The sequence below is a fragment of the Colias croceus genome, chromosome 3 (assembly GCF_905220415.1).
Source record: "Colias croceus chromosome 3, ilColCroc2.1".
Lineage (NCBI taxonomy): Eukaryota > Metazoa > Arthropoda > Insecta > Lepidoptera > Pieridae > Colias > Colias croceus.
This window is the reverse complement of record NC_059539.1, coordinates 3,429,806-3,443,599: the sequence shown is the minus strand read 5'-3', so window position 1 is coordinate 3,443,599 and position 13,794 is coordinate 3,429,806. Positions and strand designations below refer to the sequence as shown.

Genomic DNA, 13,794 nt, shown 5'->3' with positions numbered 1-13,794 from the left:
ATTTAATAACTCCCTATAGCTAATATTCTCTACAAAACGACTAGCTTACTAAATTCTATGTTACTCCTTCCAGGGAACAAAACTATGGATCATAATGGAGTACCTCGGCGGCGGGTCTGCCTTAGACCTGATGAAGGCGGGCAGCTTCGAAGAGATGCACATAGCTGTCATACTGCGCGAAGTTCTGCGTGGTTTGGACTATCTGCACTCGGAGAGGAAGCTGCATCGAGATATAAAGGCAGCAAACGTGTTGCTCAGCGAAATGGGAGATGTCAAATTGGCGGATTTTGGTAAGCAACTTTTGAATGTTATGCCGGCACTACACATAGGCCAACGCGTTGGCAAGCGCGTTGGCACATGCACTTGTCTATGTGTAGAACGGGCGTTTGCGCGTTGGTGGTAGGTATTTGAACGTTGGCCAGCGCGCTTGCGAGCTTGCCGCGCGTACCATACTGAACGACCTCCCAATGTGTGGATTACTCACAAGCGTGTTTGCAAGCGCACCGCCCGCGCCAGCGCGTTGGCGAATGCGCATGCTATGCATGCGCGTCGCTATGTGTAGAGGCGACATTAGGCTTCTTTCTTACCATACGGATTAGGGAGTGCTTTGTACGCGAAGTATTGATATAAATGGACAAACTATCTGGGTCTAGCGATAATCGTAATAGCCATAGTACCTAATAGTTTTCTTTTGTGATAAATTTTAATGCAATTATTATGTCAAAGTAGCCCATAAAATACCTATTGTGTAGGTACCCCAAGTACCTCTAAAGTTAATTTATATGTATCGACATAAATCCTTTTTCCGTCAGCCTGATATGAGAATTTTCCCATTATATAACGTAAGAAAGATTCCCGACAAAGATAGTTGGAAAGTAGATTTCTTTCAAAGTTATTAAGCGGATATAATATCGGTATTACATCGAGATTCCGCTGAGTACGTGCTGGATATTATTGATCAGCAGATGTTGGAAATATAAATTATTACTGCGAATGTACTTTTCTACGGTTTATTTATATTACTATCGTTAAAATAATAAACATGGGTTTGTACGTTTTCGTCTAACAATATATTATGAATGGAATTATCCATATAGTTCAGGATACATCGCCCATTTTTGCAAGTGACTACTATCAAGCTGATTTTCCGTTTGTAGCTTTATTTTGATGAGACACTGAATAATTTCGTGTACGAAACTCTCGATTGTGGTAGCTAACAGAGATAACAAGGATACAATTTTTTGATTTGATGGTTCTCAAATATTTATTACGCAATTTGTAGGACAATATGTCTGTTGAATTATATAAACATTAACTAAGTGAAAACAAAAAAATCAGCTTGTTAGTAATCATTTATGATGACCTCGTTATCGATACACTTTGGAAAGGGGGACTCTTTGAACCAACCATAGATTTTGTAGGACAAATATTTTTTCGAATAATTTAGGTAATTATCTTGAGATTGAACCAAAAAAAAATTCAGTTAGTAATAAATATTTGAGAACCATCAAATCAAAAATTTTTATCCTTGTTATCTCTGTTAGCTACCACAATCGAGAGTTTCGTACACGAAATTATTGGGCGTCTCATCAAAATAAAGCTACAAACGGAAAATCAGCTTGATAGTAGTCACTTGCAAAAATGGGCGATGTATCCTGAACTAATAGAATAATCACGATCGGTTACTATTGGTCTAATGTGCGTTTAATCAGAGCGATTAAAATATAAAGAAAACAAAAACATGTGATTGTTTAAAAAGAAAAAATGTGTTATTTGTAAATAAAAATCGTTATACAATCGTCATACACGAAATCAAAATACACGTTAATTGTAATTCTTATCTATAAATTAAAACTAAACAGACCATCATGATAAATTGATCATGATAAATTGATAAATAACATACGTAATTAATTAATTGAGTCCCTGAAGAACGTATAATCAAAATGTATAATTTGCGTTACTATTCATAATATAATGTTCATTAAAATATTTCATCGCAAAATATTCTAACGATAGTTTTAAATATCAATAAATCTGCCAGTTTATTATATACAGCTGAAAGTTATTTTTCCGATATAATTATAGATTTATAGCTCTATTCTTCCGGCGTCTTTGTTGATTATACGTCAGGCAATTAAATTATATTTTAGCATAAAAGTTATATTTAATATAGTTTTTCATGTATGCTTTATTATTTATTAATTTTCTCTTATATGTACCTTGCTTATGTTGTGATATACCCACATTGCTCCGTTCCTATTGGTCTCAGTATGATGATATATGCCCATTAGCCTTCCACAATAATAATAAAGCTATATAATTTTTCAAATCGGATCAATAGTGCCTGAGTTTAGGGCGTTCAACCAACCAAACATAGAACAAACTATTTTTAAAGTTTTAAGCGTACTGTGTGTGTTGTGGACTGTGGTGTATCCGCAGAGTCGATTACATTTTTCTAAAAATGATATATTAAAGATGCTAGTGACTATGCTAGAAAAGTATTAAAAACGAATCTAAAGTAGGAACCATTCGAAATCCATAAATCATGATCGACTAACGTCACCAGCCAAAAGACGGATCGCTGCACCTCTTCCGGGATGAAATCAGCGGCGCGCGAAGGTTGATCACGAAATCTATTTATTTTAAATGCAATGAATAGTTTAAGTTAAAGAATTATGTCCTTCCTTGGTAAATTGGTGTAAGATGACATTAAAGTTTGTGTATGTTAGATTAATAGCGTTAAAAACAAAAAGGTAATGTTTTCAATGTATGTACGATTAATAATAAATAATAAGACATCGTTTACATTAAATAGCTTTTTCATAATCGGTAGTGATTATTTCTAACGCGACAAAGATACTGAATCAGAATATCTTCAATAACCAAAATACTTACCAAAATACACCGAAATACTATTTTCCATAGAGCTAATCCAATGGCCCGAAAGTGTGTTTAATCTACTCGGAATGTATCTTATGTACTTACGTATCCCGTGTATGTACACAGACGTCGGAACCGTTAATTTTGTTGACGAATACTTCAATGCTGATGGGTGTAGTGTTGATAGAGGCCTCAACACCCACTGCGTTACCCTTCAATTGGACCCGCACTGGCTGACAGCCAACATTCAATATTAGCGCCATTCGGGGACCGCCTGTATAGTGTATGTGTCGCAGGCATCTGATTGAATCGGCTATTTGATTGAATGTCTAAAGGACAACTCGTCACCTTGTTGAATGTAACATTCACGTTTTAACTGAAGGTCATTTAATCGTCTTCTTGTGGACGTTAGGAAAAAGTAAATTCTGTCGTCATTCCATGAACGCGAGTCATTCAACAATATGCCGATCGCGCGTTCTATGATCGCTCTGTTCAAAGTGATATATTACAATCCGCTAACTATTTGGACGTCGAGTGACCTTTGTTAAATCAACGTTTGGCCTAGTCATTCAATTGAATGTCGCCATTCAGTGAAGCGCTAGTAATTCAATCAAATAGTAGGTTCAACCAGATGACGACGACAAATACACAATATAATCACCCTTGCATGTAGCTTGCTATTTGCAAGTTGTAAAGCGCCGGCACCGCTTGAACTTATTTTATTATGTCTGAGGAAATAAAAGTTAGACGGCAATTGCCTTCGGGCTGTTCATCGGACGTGTTTGAAAGTTGCTGTTATCTCGTTTTAAATTTATTGTAAAACTTGCAAGCCTATGATTCTGTGATATTGGTTATTCTAAAAGTTGGACGGCCGCGTCGCTTGGTAATAAAATGAGCTTATTTTGCATAAAGGCTTTTGACTCTTTAGTTATCATTGTAGAGATAATAAACGTTATGGCGTATCTTTAGAGTTCATAATCTCGGTGAATTAAATGTAATACCATGTAACAAGGTTCCATTGAATATAAACTATTATGTTAATAAATAAAACTTGATGATAGGTCCTCGCCTGGGGCGTTTGCGCTAAAATTTCTAGTTTCAACTGAAACTAACGTAAAGAAATCAAAACTTGAGCGCTGTTGTTTCAGAATTAGTAATTGAATTTGATGAAGATGTAAATAATATAATTTATCTTTTGTTATTACAATTTCAGGTGTAGCAGGCCAATTAACAAACACGACAAGCAAACGAAACACATTCGTCGGCACGCCGTTCTGGATGGCGCCAGAAGTGATCAAACAATCGTGCTACGACAGCAAAGCGGACATCTGGTCCCTGGGCATCACCGCCATAGAACTGGCCAAGGGTGAACCGCCCAACTCGGAGCTGCACCCCATGAGAGTGCTGTTCCTCATACCGAAGAACAACCCCCCGCAACTGACCGGCAGTTACTCGAAGCCCTTCAAAGAGTTCGTCGAGGCGTGCCTCAATAAGGACCCGGAAAATGTATGTAGTCCATTCCGTTTGGCCTCGAGGGGATATAGCGGTAGTGTTTTTTGGCGTGAAAGCTGGAATTTTTCTTTTGGGTACATAATATTTTATCGGGATTTATAGTTTCTGTGGCATTTTGTTTGATAGTTCGCATTGTTATTATGTAATTCATACTTATGCTATGCTACGACATGATCATATTAAAGAATAATGTCATTAGTAGGTATATCCTGTTTCCATCTCAATATAATTTCATATAAATAAAAAAAAAGTTAAAGATAAACTTGTAATATTTCAGAGGCCGACAGCAAAGGAGCTGCTAAAATTTCAATTCATCAGAAAGGCGAAAAAGAATTCGTATCTAATGGATCTTATAGATAGGTATAAGAAATGGAAGTCGCAGAGGAGCGAGGAGAGCGAAACGGAATCTGAGAACTCTGACTCGTGAGTATTGAATTGTTACATGTTTTTAACAATAAACTTTTTGTTGAATTCGTAGAAAACATATGTTCTGGTTAAAGTTGTACTCATTTTTAAATAATGAAAGCAGCCATATTTATTAAGGAATTTTTGTGAGTAATTATGTGTATATCATAATTAATTGCAAACCACATACAAATTTTGTTAAAAAGGAAATATAAATTCATACATATTGCTAAATTAGTTTTCTTTTTTTAACAGTGACTATTGTTAACTGATGGTAATTGCTTTCTTAATTTGAACCGTGAAATGCATTGCAAAAAAAAAGTCTAGTTTTGAATAAATGTATGCTTGAATATATGTGACATACTAAATTTGAATATTCACATTACAGCGAGGACATGAGTCGCGGCGACAGCGAAGCGGACGAGCCATGGATAATGACAGTGCGAGGAGCGGGCGGAGCGCGAGCGTTGCACTCGCACGCGCACTCGCACGCCAACTCGCACGCCAACTCGCATGCCAACTCGCACTCGCACGCCAACTCGCACGTACACGACGACGAGAAGCGGCGCGTGCACGATGATGAAAAGAGACGTGTGCACGATGACCCGCGTGAGTTGTCTTTGTTGTTTCTTTTGTTTTTTTCCCGTGTGAGTTATTAGATTTGTTAAGTTCTTCCTCTTTGGTAAATGATTCCATCCGATGTACGGACAAACAATGTGTGAGGGAGATGTGGGTATTGTAATAGTTAAATGTGACTGATGAAAACGGGGGTTTATTTTACAATTAGAATTTGATATAGAATTAATAGCATGCAAGTTTTAATTAAAATTTGTATGTCTGTTTCAGCTCCCCCGTCACCAACGTCGCCAACGGGCGCAGCGCCGAAGCAGAACGGCGCGCTGATCCGCGACGAGCCGCCCGCCGAGCGGCCGCTCAACAATAACACGCAGGACAAGCAGCCCGTATGTATATACATCATATAGCCGAAGCACAAGCTGCAGTAGAATTTGGAACCTCGATAAATATGCAGAAAGCTTTTTAGTACACTTTATGCAGTGAACATATTTCTCACCACACCCGCATCCTACTGACTCCCTTGTTTAATAAATTTCTGAAACACACGAGGCGTAGCAGTAGCGGTTTATTGCCAGAGCGGTGTTGTTGCATTATATAACATATACTTATCATCATCATACTTGTGACGGCGAAGCGCTGCGTCGCCGCATCGTACTTGCAAGTTGCAACCTCTGAGACGAGGCGGAAAGAATCGATGCGACCAACCAAGCAGTTGTTTAAGCGACGCAAAGATACATGCTAGCTAATTTCGTTTTACCAAAACCGGAAAATCTTTGCGGTGTGACACCGCTCTAACTAATTTGACAAAACCTTACATAAAATCTTAATTTAATATCGCTACATATCAATCAATTAATTTAAAATGTTTAACATATAACTCATTCTATTCCAGTCTCGACAGTCGCCAATCGTATCAACTCCCGTGGAACAGAGAAGCACGAAGGAGCGAGACAGAGAGCGCGATCGCGAGCGGGAGAGGGAAAGGGACAGAGATAGAGAGCGCGAGGAGAGGAAGGAGCGCACCGAACGGGAACACGCGGCCAATAGGGATAGTGGCGTTTATAATAAGCCAGTGAGTTTGAATTTGGAATATTTTTTAAAATTTGAAACTGGAACGTTTATCTTTCGACTGGTTTATGTGTGTTTCGTTTGAATTTGGAATGATTAAAAAAAAGAGAACGTTTTTTGATATTTGTTGATTGGTTCATACATATTATAAATGTGACTGTAGATGTGTGTGATTTTAGTTAATAATAACTTTTTGCTAATAAAATGATATCAATATAGATTTGAAATACCAATTGTTTAGTTATATTTTTGTGTTTATTAAAGTTACAGTTATATGCGCTGTAATAAACACTGAAAAAGAATTAATTGCTCACCATATTATTGCTATTATTTCCAGGCGTCACCGTTGGACCACAGAGGATCAAATAACGAAGAGAACAAAGTGCGACGGCACGCCTATCTACAGCAACTTATTTACCCGTTACTCAATGAGGTATTAACATTTTTACAATTTTAATATTTAATTGATATATTTCATCCAGTTACATTACTTTTAATCATAACCAGTACACCGAAAATATTTTTAAGAAAGAAATGTCTTTTATTTATTTATTTACTCTTCAATAAAACTATACATAGAAAACTTATTGCTAATATACAGAACAAAAAAAAAAACAGTATAGTTTATTAGGCGGCCTTATCACTTAGAAGTGATCTCTTCCAGGCACCTGGGCAAAAGGTAACAAGCTTATTAAATTACAATGGTAGGTGGTAGAAAAAAAGGCAAGGATAGAAAAAAAAAACAAAAATAAATCTTTTCATATAATCTTTTAATATGTTGCTGTTGTGCTTTACTTATATATAACGTCTCGAATTATTGTCAGAATCTGATTAAATCTATTATTAGTTTATAGTCTTGTCCAGTAATCATAACACCGTATATATTAGTCATTCGAACTAGATTTACATATATTCTTTAAAATTTCACGAAAGTTGACAGTAGGTCAAATTTTGTCTCAAACGGATGTATTCGCGTACATACTGAAACGTGAAATATCGTATTTTTCCTTAATTCAATACAATAATACTCTCTTACCCTCGACTTCATAAGTGCGTACGGAAATTCAAATTATATTCTTTAAAATAAATTATAGGCGACCGACCTATATAGGTCGGTAACATAACAGCGTATGTTATGACAAAAAAAGTTTAATCGAAATACGTCCCGTAGAATTTTCGTGAAATCTGGACCACATGTCTGTTGTCCAGATTTCACGCAGTCTTCTATCGATTTATTATATGTATATGTTGTTTAATAATAATAATGTGATACATTGCAGCTATCCCGCAAGCACGGGCCGGGCAGCGCGCCTGCGATCGAGGAGCTGCGACGCGCCTTCGAGCTCGCCGAGCGCAGCGCGCCGCACCTCACGCGCGCCTTCGTGCAACAGGCAAGTACTAGCTTTATTTCCTTAGAGGGGTGACAGACGTACGAGTAAGTACGCGAACTTGTGGCTCGACGACCTTTTTCGCTCGTGTGTCACCCCAAGTACGCGTACTTAAAGACCGTCGAGTAAGTTCGTTGACGATCCAACATGTTTGAAATTTTACTCGAAGCCCGCCTTGGATCGCACGTCTGTCACCGCCGCGAGCCGAGTAAGTACGCGAACTTTAAAACCGCGACTTTAAAAGGGCTGATAGACGTACGAACTTTAAAGTCGCGGTTTTAAAGTTCGCGTACTTACTCGGCTCGCGGCGGTGACAGACGTGCGAGCCAAGGCGGGCTTCGAGTAAGATTTCAAACATGTTGGATCGTCAACGAACTTACTCGACGGTTTTTAAGTACGCGTACTTGGGGTGACACACGAGCGAAAAAGGTCGTCGAGCCACAAGTTCGCGTACTTACTCGTACGTCTGTCACCCCTTTAAAGTTCGTACGTCTATCAGCCCTTTTATGCCTCCTCTATACTACTCGCGTAGTTCCTCGGCGAAGTACTCGGCTGAAGTTGACTGTCCGCGGTGCTACGCTACACACTCGTTCAACTTCGCGAGGAGCGCATTCGTTCATATTCAGAACGCACTTCGGGTAACTTCGTGTCCTTTGACTCGGGCGCAAAAACCGACAACAAACGGAAGTCGGCCAAGGCGAGGTAAAGTTGGACGAAGTAAGCTGAACTGCCTCTCTACATTATTCTATTCGTCTAACCTCGTTCAACTTCGCAAATAGTGTAGAGGATGCATTACAGCCTTGAACAGGTACAGATATGTGGAGCGGTAAGTTATGACCGTCGAAAACAAATGGTACAACAAAATGAGAGTACGCGTAGGCTGCAAACGATGCAAGTATTGACGTACCGTGAGAATTAGATTAACGCTTATTAAATGTTTGTGAAAAAAATGTCTTAGCGGCATTTTATAAAACAAAACATAAAATAAAAACGCCTTATTTCGTCGAGATACTGAAAATAAAAACTAAGGACTCTAATTAACATTTCAAATTCTGAAACACTCATTCTTTTCGAAAGTAAGATTCGCTATAAATGATTACGATCTATAATTTATTATAATAAACGAATTTTTAATATTTGTTTCCAATGTGCAGGTGGTCCAGAGGGTGGCGACACAGTCCCACCAGCCGGCGCAGCCCGCACACAACTCGCACCACTGGATGAGGTAGGTACGGTATCCATTTTGTTTATCATATTACTATTACTAACTTTTTAACCGACTTCAAAAAAAAGGAGGGGGTTATCAATTCGGCCGGTATGTTTTCACCCGCTCCTATTGGTCGTATCGTAATTATATAATATAGTCTCTTGATCTCTTAGTAATATTCATGTAAAATTTGAAGTAAATCCATTTAAAATTTGAAGTAAATCCATTTAGTACATTTTGAGCTTAGCTCGGACATACAAACAGACAGACTGTTGTTTTTGGCTTCGATGTCGATTATATATCACGCCCAAGTATTCATATTAAAATATCTCTTTTATTGTTATTTATTTAATGTATGAAAATGAAAATCGTTGCAGTAGTTAATAAAACAGCCAAATAATTATGTACATAGATTCTTCACAATAAAAGAAGGGCCAGGCGATTGTTTTAAAAAAATAATGTGAGAACTAATAAGAATCAATCCCTAAGCGGACAACTTTATTATGGACATTCTTTTATGCATTGATTTGTTTGCGTCAGTTTCTCCCATAGAATAAAGTATAGTATTCTATTCGCTTAGTTTTCACTTTCTGTAATTAGTCGAATATGTATATTATGTAGAATTTATACTGGTATTATTGCACTCGTATATTATTAAGAAAACACACATAAATTATAATGGTCAAACAGGATGTTTCTGCTAATATTGTTTTCATAACAATATTGTGCTAGCGTGTTTTGATGTGAATTTCCAGAACTTCAGTCATTTTAGCATTTTCGTTGTAGCTATTTATAATTGTAGTCTGTTATAATAATACAATTGAATGTTTATGTTTTCCATTTTAAAACCAAATTTTTGTTACTTGTACATCGGGATATGATTTATAATTATTAAAAAAATTGTTTAATATACTTAAGGGGGGTTAGGCGGTCAGCGAAAATTCAGCTATTCGGGCCTGAGGTAAGCGGTGAGGGGGTCCGCGTTTAGTATGGAATCAACGTGCTCGAAACTAAAAATCGTAAGCGCCATTCACATTTTTATCAAAAAGTGAATGAAAATATTTAGTATTTTCAAAATCTAAAACAGTCACGAAATCGACAAGGTAAATACCTATGTATTTGTGATTTTATACGAATTATTATCGTAAAATACGGTTGTAATGAGCATTTATATGATATTTTAGAGATAACTTCAGGATTTTTTTTTATCGAGCAAAATTTTTCCAATCGTGTTTTAGAAACAGTCATCCCATCACACATACGTTCTGTAATACATATAAGAAATTCCAGTGCGAATAAACTTCAATATTTTCAATTATAGCTCATAGAAAACAGTCCATTTTGCCGTGTTCACCTACTAAGGGCCCTTAATGTTCTTAAAAACTTATAAGTTTCGAGGCAAAAACGTGGAGAATTTTATCTAGAAATCATAACACTATCGAAACTTTTAACTCGTTAGTGTTCAACTGAATCTAAAATTAATTTTAACACTAATAAGTAATTTTAAAATTATATTAACCTTAATATATGAGGTACGATAAAAGTGTGTGTACTAATATAATATTATTTTCCAGGGACATGTAACCTACCCCACTGGACTCGTCCGCGTCGCTGTGCTCTCGTTTCCCTCCCGCGGCTACACCGTCACACAACACCGCGACCGTACCGTGCTGTACAGTACGAATCCGTACCGCACGTACAGCACCAAACTGTACCGCACGTACAGCACGAGACTGTACCGTACGTACAGCACGAGACTGTACCGCACGTACAACACGAGACTGTACCGCACGTACAGCACGAGACTGTACCGCACTGTACGGTACGGTACCGCCTCATCGTACCACAATACTATTATGATATCTCACCAAATTTCACACGCATACGTACTAAATAAGACAAATAAACAATACATTCGTAAATCCAGTTGACAATATGTAAAATTTTGTTTCTATCCTAACGACTGTTCAGTATTGTAAAGTAAAATGTTTACATGATAATTATCGCGATATAAAATTGCTTTAAATTTGTTATGTTTTATTTAATGATTAAATATTTTTCTAAAATTATAATTATTATTAGTGATCAATTGTGTTTTTTTTTGGTGTTTGTGTTGGCATTTTTCTTTATTTTAATTGCAATTTGTTATTACGTGTGTAAAATTTAAAATATTGTAACTATACCAAAATGGTCTTCCTATAAAAGCAATATGTGAAAACATTGTGTTCGGAGTAGTGTAGCCGCCATCGAGTCACAAAAGTTGCAATGCCATAGAGAAATAACGTAATGAATGCTTAAGATTTTTACGTCTTATTATTTAATTATGTGCATTAGTTATGTAAATATCATGCAACGGATACTATATCTGTTCTCGTACCATTTTTTGTCTATTTTTTTCACTTATTTTAATTTTAATACGTGGTAACGCATGCCCTGTCACTTAGTTTAATTCCTGTCGTTTGGAGGTTCGGTTCGTTCGTCACACTTTTATATATTCGTGAGGGACATCGCCAATATTTTTGCCATACGTTCGTCTTTAAAATTTACTAACCGTAGTTGGGGTATTGGTATATTGAAAATTAATTGTATTTATTAAAAAAATTTAATGTGTTGATTTTTCGCTAGTGTTTCTTAGTGTCATTCCAGACAAAAGACAGAATTGTCAGCATTTATAGATTTTATTGTTCTCATTTTGTTGAAATTACGTCCTTTTTCATTGTGGAGATGCACTGTGACCGTTTTGAAAAAAAAGGTTTTTTTTTGTTATTATTTTTTTCATAGTCTAGTTTTGGGTTAGCGTTCTTAGTGGTTATCTAGGGAAATATAAATCCGTGACTAACGGAGATGTGTAATATCGAATCACTTGTTGCTAAATATTAATTTTTATTATTAAATTACGGGGAGGCGTAACTGATACTGTGAATTAAAAGTATTGAGGCACCAACGACCATTCGGTGTCCGTATGAACATGCTTATATATGCGACAATATTTAGCGATTCGGATTATAGATTATATATAATATGAAGACTACAAAAAACAATTATTATTGCTGTGTAAAAATTGTAAACCATATAAATGTGTAAATTGTGTAGTGTATAAAGAGATGCTGTTTATGAAGTGTTCTTATAAGCGTACGAATATAGTATATTAGCAATAAACCGCGTCGTGGAAGCGGTTCGATGTTTCTTGTATAGCGAGATTGTTGCACCAAAGGAGTTTATATGTGTGTCTGTCTTATGTGATAGTGTGCGCGGTGCACACATTCCAAAACATTTCAATACATCATATAAACGCTCTGGTGGAATACATACACTATAGTATTACCGATTTCATTAATCTAAGGTGATTCTTGTGAATCGTAGGAGAGTACCAAATTAAAATCGTGCCCTCTCGCTCCGATGCTGTGAAATGCGTTAGGGAAGAGTGAGACGGCACGATTGTTTTTTTATTTTCACAAGTGTGGAAATGTCATTCTCGCGACGGCGGATGTGTTGATGCGCTTGCTGATAATGCTATTGTAAATTGTAATAATATTGTAAGGGTATAATTTCTTTTCAATTCTTTTCTCTTTCATGTATGTACTTACCTTTTCTTAAAAGATACACAGCCGTTTTATTTTATCTGTAATCTAAATAGCAAGAGCATCAACCCATCGGCCTCGCGAACAGACGCTGCCTTAGACGCGTAGTTTTAAGTCCGCGCCTCTTCCACGACGCGCCTCGCCTTGTAATTTGTTTTGCCATGTGTGTCCAGCATGGAGATGTTATGTTTATTTGGATGGAGAAAAAAATCAGAAAAAATAATATTTTTCCACTCGATATTAAAGCGTGTAGCGTTAGAAGGGCGAATAATTGTTGATTATTGATTAAAATTAGGGTTTTTGAGCGTCGGTAGTTGATGTGACGTCGGCGTGAGACGGGGCCGGAATGACCAATAACTAAACGCTTTGTATTATATATTTGTTGTTGCCGTCTCTCTCACACTCCCTGTTTCACCGTATACGCGTGTTTCCTTCGTTCGTGTGAAACGCGCGTTCTGAAACAGCGAGTGTTGTGAGGGTTCGTCCGAAGGTGTTCTGAAAGCACGGCTCCAAGCTCGGTAGTGGTTCGTAGTTGTTACCGTTCGCGGGTGAGCGTCGTACGGATATATGTGAATGCGCATAGTCGATAAATCTATATTAATTAAAGTAATAGTGCTAAGCGTCGCTGCGTGCGTCATTCCGATACGAGCCGTATAAACATTCTTATGAAACATCTGTAACTGTGATATAAAATAGCGTTTTATACAGGACGTTGCGAAATACATGTGGTATGCGCATGCGGGCTGTCAGAATGACGTGTGAAGTTGCGCGCTACAGATAAAATATAAAAAAATAAAAAATAAGGCCCTCCACTGATGCACTGTATTAACATCGACGCGTACCATTAGTGATGGTCAATTAATGTTACGGCGTCTATCATTCTAACACGTTTATGTAGAAACAAATTTGACTCTGAAATAAAAGAAGTTATTTAATTTTGGATGTGTTTTGTTTTATTTTATCTTACCTTGAAATATAAATTTTCAATTATTATATTATGACATGAAATTGTAACAAATAATTTGTAAAAGTTTGAATGGATAGTAGTAAATCCATTTACAGCTCATATTTCATCGGTTTGTATAAAAGAATGTCGTAATAGTTAAAATAATATTTATTATTTAACGTAAGAACGGCTGAACAGATTATTATTGGTATGTTTCCACCTAGATTA

At 36.8% G+C, this 13,794-nt stretch overlaps 2 protein-coding genes across 6 annotated transcripts in view; one reads left to right on the top strand and one right to left on the bottom strand.

Moving 5' to 3' along the window:
- The window catches only part of LOC123706201 (serine/threonine-protein kinase 26), an 85,775-nt gene extending 72,213 nt beyond the window's left edge, over nt 1-13,562 (top strand). For 4 of the 5 annotated variants that reach the window (XM_045655372.1, XM_045655371.1, XM_045655369.1 and 1 more), the window contains exons 3-12: nt 74-290; nt 4,097-4,389; nt 4,673-4,818; nt 5,189-5,409; nt 5,647-5,762; nt 6,269-6,448; nt 6,782-6,877; nt 7,725-7,835; nt 8,987-9,057; nt 10,614-13,562. In XM_045655372.1, the coding sequence (XP_045511328.1) occupies nt 74-290; nt 4,097-4,389; nt 4,673-4,818; nt 5,189-5,409; nt 5,647-5,762; nt 6,269-6,448; nt 6,782-6,877; nt 7,725-7,835; nt 8,987-9,057; nt 10,614-10,623 (1,461 nt within the window). In that variant the 3' untranslated portion in view covers nt 10,624-13,562. Of the gene's footprint in view, nt 1-73; nt 291-4,096; nt 4,390-4,672; nt 4,819-5,188; nt 5,410-5,646; nt 5,763-6,268; nt 6,449-6,781; nt 6,878-7,724; nt 7,836-8,986; nt 9,062-10,613 lie in introns of all 5 variants that reach the window. The other variant, XM_045655370.1, reaches the window with a different exon arrangement.
- Nucleotides 6,104-13,794, bottom strand: part of LOC123706202 (integrin beta-6-like) — a 46,784-nt gene continuing 39,093 nt past the window's right edge. The window contains exon 8 of the transcript XR_006753381.1: nt 6,104-6,114. The gene's annotated coding sequence lies outside the window, so the exon portion shown is untranslated. The remainder of the gene's footprint in view (nt 6,115-13,794) is intronic.